The sequence below is a fragment of the Athene noctua genome, chromosome 12 (assembly GCF_965140245.1).
Source record: "Athene noctua chromosome 12, bAthNoc1.hap1.1, whole genome shotgun sequence".
Lineage (NCBI taxonomy): Eukaryota > Metazoa > Chordata > Aves > Strigiformes > Strigidae > Athene > Athene noctua.
This window is the reverse complement of record NC_134048.1, coordinates 24,543,906-24,550,004: the sequence shown is the minus strand read 5'-3', so window position 1 is coordinate 24,550,004 and position 6,099 is coordinate 24,543,906. Positions and strand designations below refer to the sequence as shown.

At 39.9% G+C, this 6,099-nt stretch overlaps 1 protein-coding gene across 1 annotated transcript in view; it reads right to left on the bottom strand.

The window, feature by feature from the left end:
* Positions 1–746: 746 nt before the first annotated feature.
* KDM3B (lysine demethylase 3B) overlaps positions 747–6,099 on the bottom strand; it is a 63,595-nt gene continuing 58,242 nt past the window's right edge. The window contains exons 21-24 of the mRNA XM_074916453.1: positions 5,673–5,812; positions 5,164–5,340; positions 4,481–4,615; positions 747–2,635 (exon numbers count right to left, since the gene is read on the bottom strand). Of these exons, the coding sequence (XP_074772554.1) occupies positions 2,555–2,635; positions 4,481–4,615; positions 5,164–5,340; positions 5,673–5,812 (533 nt within the window). The 3' untranslated portion in view covers positions 747–2,554. The remainder of the gene's footprint in view (positions 2,636–4,480; positions 4,616–5,163; positions 5,341–5,672; positions 5,813–6,099) is intronic.

The window sequence follows — 6,099 nt, the reverse complement described above, 5'->3', positions numbered from 1 at the left end:
AATGTATAATATATACGGCCATAAATATTAATTCTATATATGTTTATATATCTGATTAGTATTAATAAAAACCTGTGTTTACAGATACACAAGTGAAAATTCTGTCTTAGAAATTCTGAAGTTGCTGTACAGTAACAGCTAAATTTTAATTAGTTGAACAGGATTCCAAGAGCTGACAATTAGAGCTTTTAATCAAATGAAGACCTCCTCTTGGTGAAAAACAAGCAAGAATAAGTGGATTCTGAATCTACATAAATGTGAATTTGTGTCCCATTTAAGAAAATTACCTACTTGGAAAAATTTGCCAAAAGAAGTGGTCATCTCCTTCTCCTGATGCATACAATCCAGACAAAGGATAAGTTTTCAAGTGTAAGTTACTAGACCTGATTTACCAGATCAATTTACAAATTCTTCCTGTCCTCATCGGATCTAAAATCTGGATCACTACATGTTTCTTAGTTTTAATCTGTAGTTTTGGTGCAAATCCTTCCTCCAGTTTTCGTTAAGTATTGCTTTAGGTTGATTGTACTCTATGATTGATAAAAGAGGAAGTTCAGGAGACAGAAACAATGTGTGACAGACTCAGACCAACGGTTCAGCATGAGATGCACAACTCTTCATGTGGATCACTGCATTGGAAATGACTGAAGCTACTGCATTACACATAGCTAAGTCTTTGTCTTTCTGATCTTTATTTAACGGTGATTGCTGATAAACAAATGAGGGAAACATCTCAGCTAAAATTAATTCAGAGTGGGTTGTATGCACAGAGTGCAACAGAAGTCCACAAGAAATTCTGCACAATAAGAATATGGTGAAGTTTAATGGCTCATGGCTCTGGGATGATCCTTCTCATGTGCAGTGGATCAAACGGGCCCCCTTCACAGGACAGCTGCAAGGGTACGAAGGCAGCAAAAGCCCAGGGGTGAACTACCTGCATCCAGTAACCAACCTGAGGAGCCGCCAGAGTGCCACGTGCCTGCGAATGGAACCGCCACCACGGCCTCCAGGGCATGAGCACAGGGACCTTTGCCGTCCCATCCGTTCCTCTGGCAGGGAGGGCAGCTCTGAACCCCGGCCTGTTGGGAAGATGGTGAGAGGTGGGGAGCATGGCGCCAGATGATGTTTCTGACGAGAGTGAGCCTCTGCCCAAACCACCTCTGAGAACTGCCGGGCGTGCCGCCAGGCCAGAGCAAACAGGCAGCCCCTGCTGCCAGAGGCAGAAACTGAGGAACTCAAAGCAGGAAGATCAGGGTACAAATCTGAAAGAAACTGCCCAAGCTTGTTACAGTAAATGACTTTTATTTTTTAAAAAATGAAATAACCGTGAACATATTAACAGGCCTGCAGGTGGCACTACAGTACAGCTGGATATAAGGTAGATACATTTCCCCATGTACCCGAACAATGAAATCCATTGCATCAATGCTGACATTAGTAAATTCTGAATACAGTTCTATCAAGCAGGAACATCTTACTTAAAATAGTTCTGGACAAAGTTGACACTGAAAGTTAACTTCTCCTTCACTTTGGAAAGGATAGATGTTTTCAGCTAGCACTGGTATTGGGTGAACTATTGCCTGCAGTCACCAGTGCAGGGAGAGATGTACAACATCTCCACATGAGAACAGAGTTTATACTCCTTTTTACTTCTCATTCTGAGGAAGCAGGGTGGCGTAGGGAGAGGGGGGGGAAGACGGGTGAGGAGTATGGGCAAGGGAGGTGGGGCATCATTTTCTATTCACTCTCCTTTGGCTGTTTTTGTGCTATTTTGGACTGCTTTCTAAAAATCACTTTTTGATTTTATTGAAAGGAAGACTAAATGTAATGCGCCTTTCCTTGAAAATCCAGGAACAGTTGTGGTACTTCAAAAATACTAAAAATATCTACTTTCATGAAATATTAACTGTTTCACTACAAACCTAGTTTTTCACTAAATACACAATTCTCCTATTTCTGGAGTCTCCTGGGGAAAAAAAAGTGGGTTCTCCCTTTATTTCTGCAACTCTACAGTGTATAGAGAAACGGCTACAAAGAACGGGAGTGCAGCGAACAGCTTTATTCTTTTCCTTGGCCTGTATCTCACATGGGAAGTTTGCTTAAATTTCTGCAGGTGGGCTACTGTTGGTCACACTCCTCCAGCAGCTCTCAGCCAAGTCTGCAGCAGGACAACCCACCTCCAGCACATTCCTTCTAACTTTGTGGAGACTAACTAGGCATGGGGAAAAAAACCATCCACACTCTTTATACCATTTCTAATTATAATATGCAGGAACACCAAGTGGTTTCCACGTTCTTCCAATTTGCAAAGGCCACAGGAAAGGGACATGGCACCTTTCATTCGAATCTGGAATTCTGCATGTAACAGTGCGACCTTCCATTAGACCTTCGGTGTTGAGGCAGCGTAGAAAACAGTGGCTGAAGAGTGTGTGTAATACTGACCACACCAGCTCTTAGTGAGAAGCCCCTGCTCCCACAGAGGCAGTCATGTGCAGTCCCTGTATATACTGTGAGCAAAAGGCTTACTTCACAGGGCATTTGGAATTAGCAGTTCCTACGATCTAGCTAGTTTGGATTCGTGAGCTTTCAGTGTGCCAACAGCATCTTTCACTGCATGGTAGATAATGTTCTTCACCTGTAACAGGAAAAAAAAACCATAAAGCAACTTCTACAGACTAACAAGGAGAGTCTTAGATACCTATGTAATCAACTCTGACAGCTGAATTTGTAATAGTTGGCAAGCACACACAAAGTATATACAGTCACTGCTTCAGAATATCAACAGCACAAATTTTAACTGTCATGGTTAGACAATAGATATTGTCTACACAATCTATAAACAGATATATATATATATATATATAAACAGATATTTTATAGACACCTGCACTGATTTAACAACTCATTTTCTGGTCACCCAGTAACATATGTTTACTCATTTTAAGATAAAATCTCTCTTTCGTGAGAGCTAGGAGGAAGTATACTATGAAGTCACGCATATGAGTTAATTTTTAAAAAGTCCTTGTGATCTGAGTCACTTACAGATTCACATGAATTAAACCCGAAGGAAGAAAGAAAATCATATGGTTTAACCCGCATAAATTAAGATGATGCAATAAATCATCCTGGTGCATTTGTATGGAGGCTAAAAATTCTTCTAATTTATGTATCTTCCAGAAAAGCAAGCAAGATCAGATGAAAAATCCACCAGTACTCACAGCAATCCATTCCATGCTTAGCTATTTAACAAAGCTCTATCTTGTTTCTGATTTTTCTGATCTAAGTTTATTTGAATTCAGTTTCTAGGTACTGAACAGAAAAGCTTCACCTCAAGTGAGTAGCTTAATTGCACTTGCTTAACTAACTGCCAAGCATCATCATTTTCTCGTGATGTACATATTATCTCCCCTTTTGTATCATTTATGCAAGTTATTATCTCTGTATACGGAGACATATGCCTATATAAAAATACTATTAAAATATACATGAAAAATGACACCGAAACCCAGCAAAGTTTGGCTGAGGCACAAATACAAGCAGTATTCCTTTTCAGAGGAGTACTGAGTCCCACTTTGTCAGCAGTATTTTTCTTTTTCTTTTAAATAATCATTATCCATTTGCAATCCATTCATTTACAGAAACACTTCCACATCTGTACCACTGCAGCTGAAGAGATACAGTTAGTGAGAGCTGATTCTAATTCTGCTTTCCTTTAAAATCCTGTGCAAATCCATATAGGAATTTACAGCCATTTCTCACTGAATTGTGCTAAATTTAGCATGTTAACAAAGAGTAACTCTTCAGAAGCATACACAGGAGAAATCAATAAAGGTCTCCTACAGTCTTCTCTCTGAAGAATTTAGTGTCTTATACACAATGTACTACAGTGCATAACATGTTCTGTGCGTAATTATTACTTTAAGCAGTCATACTTCTTCAAACCAAAGCACATTTAATTTTCCTGTTTGGGACTAATTTAGAATCACTGAATCATTTAGGCTAAACTGGAAATGTAACACTGCCAAGCCCACCACTAAACCATATCCCTGCTTTAAATAAGCAAGCCTTCACTTTTCCTTTAGGCAATAAAGAAACATACAGAAGCATCCTTGGTCAAATAAACATATCTCTTCAAAACAAAGCATTGCCTTTTCCTTTTTAATACTTGTTCTTTTTTTTTGTTCCTGCTACACTTCACTGTCATTCAGGATTCAACCATTTAAAAACTTATTAATACCAACACATGGACTAGTCCAATAGTGGGGAATTTCTCTGGAAATCCAAAAGTTTATGACTACTTTTATGTAGTACAGTAGACATAGATGCATTAATTATTTAAAAAATATTTATAAAAATTAGAACCTCCAAAGTTGTGAGGAGTTGTTACTTTTTCTTAAATCACTAGTCACACCTTTCTAGTACTGAACAAAGCTGGCGAAACACAAGGTATATGTAGTGACTGCTGTCAAAAGATGGTTACCTGCAGTTTATCCTCATGGTTTGTATGAGTATTAGACAGGTGCCTGAACTCCTGGGTCAGACGGAAGCAGTGCTTCACATGTTCTGGAGATACAAAATCTTCTGCCACTTTAATGCAGCTATACAAATTATGGACCTAAAACAACCCACATCAATGATAGATAATATCAAGGCCGAATGGACCATACAAACCCACCCCTCCCCCAAAAAACAAAACACACCATCACCACATATGTTGGGTTCCTCCACATTTACTTATCAGAAAACAGGAACTGAAGCCTGTTTGGTGTCACAATAAAACCAGAGCAGAATACAGGACATTTCCCATGTTCCCTATTCTCCCACATACACTAGTGTTCCCCAAAGCAAGTTCTCTACTCTTCTCCACACTTTTTTGGAATTCTGTTCCCTTGGCTGAAGTTTCATTACACGAAGTATTTTCTCACCATTCATCCTAATTTACTTTTTTTGCCTTAATTCCACCACATTACATACACAAGATTTGAGTAAGTCATTGTATTAATAAAAATAAGATCCAATTCAAATAGTTCCTGTAAGAACTGTATACGTAGAAAAAGGAACCCAAGTCAGCCATATTAAGTAACAGTTGTTTTGAAGTCACAGTTCTGTTGTGCCTCAAATTCTATTTTCTTTGTCAATACGGCGCCGAGTTGGCATATTTACCTGATGGGGAGCGCCTGCAGGAATGAACACAGCATCTCCAAGGAACTGCACTATTGCCCAGCCTTGTACACCATACTCATCATAGAGTCGCTTACGTAAGGTCTGGTCCAGGTACCAACTTTGGTCATGAATGGGGTCATGATCTGGGGGATTTTCTTGGCCTTGTTCTTCTCCAACCTAGGGCCAAGATATGGGGTGGGGAGGAAACCATGACACAGCACCTTGATATTGCTGGCTCACAAAAAGCTCTGTACCAAAAAACATAACAAACAAACTATTTCAAGGCAGGACATTACTTTCATTAAGCTTGTTTAGGTCTTGACTAGTGACACATGCATTAGTATGAAGATTCTAGACCAGGCTGAAAACCTGGGAATACACTAACAACATCAAAGACAGCATTGCAACACCGATGCACTTGATGTTGATAGCAGTTTGTGCCACTCGGCTGCTGTAAGCAAGCCAGGCAAGGAGTACTGCAGGCTCAAGGTCCTTTGTAACCAACATACCTTCCGGAGAAGTTCCCGTATCTTCTCAGCATCCTTGGCAGCATAGATGTGCCACAATGCTCCAGGTTTCTCTCTTCCTTCATGGATTCGCTGCTTTGTTACATCATCAGCATCTCCCTCATCAATTGTTTTCAGAACCTCTGGAAGTCAAATCCACATAAAAGCAGTATGACTACAGAACTTCGGGGTTTTTTACATGCAGAAGTGGAAGGAGCATTTTAAGCCGCTAAATCAAGTCACACTGCTACTGCAACTGCTGCTCACAGTGCCCTCCCTAGGCACATCAAGCTTCCTCTTAACAAAATTCAGGAAATGTGTCAAATGACCGCTAATCACAAAGTTCAGTCATTAATTCAAAGGGAACTAATTACTCAAATACAAGAAGAAAGAGTAACTTAGTACCCCTTCTCCTCCTTTCTTCAGGGTG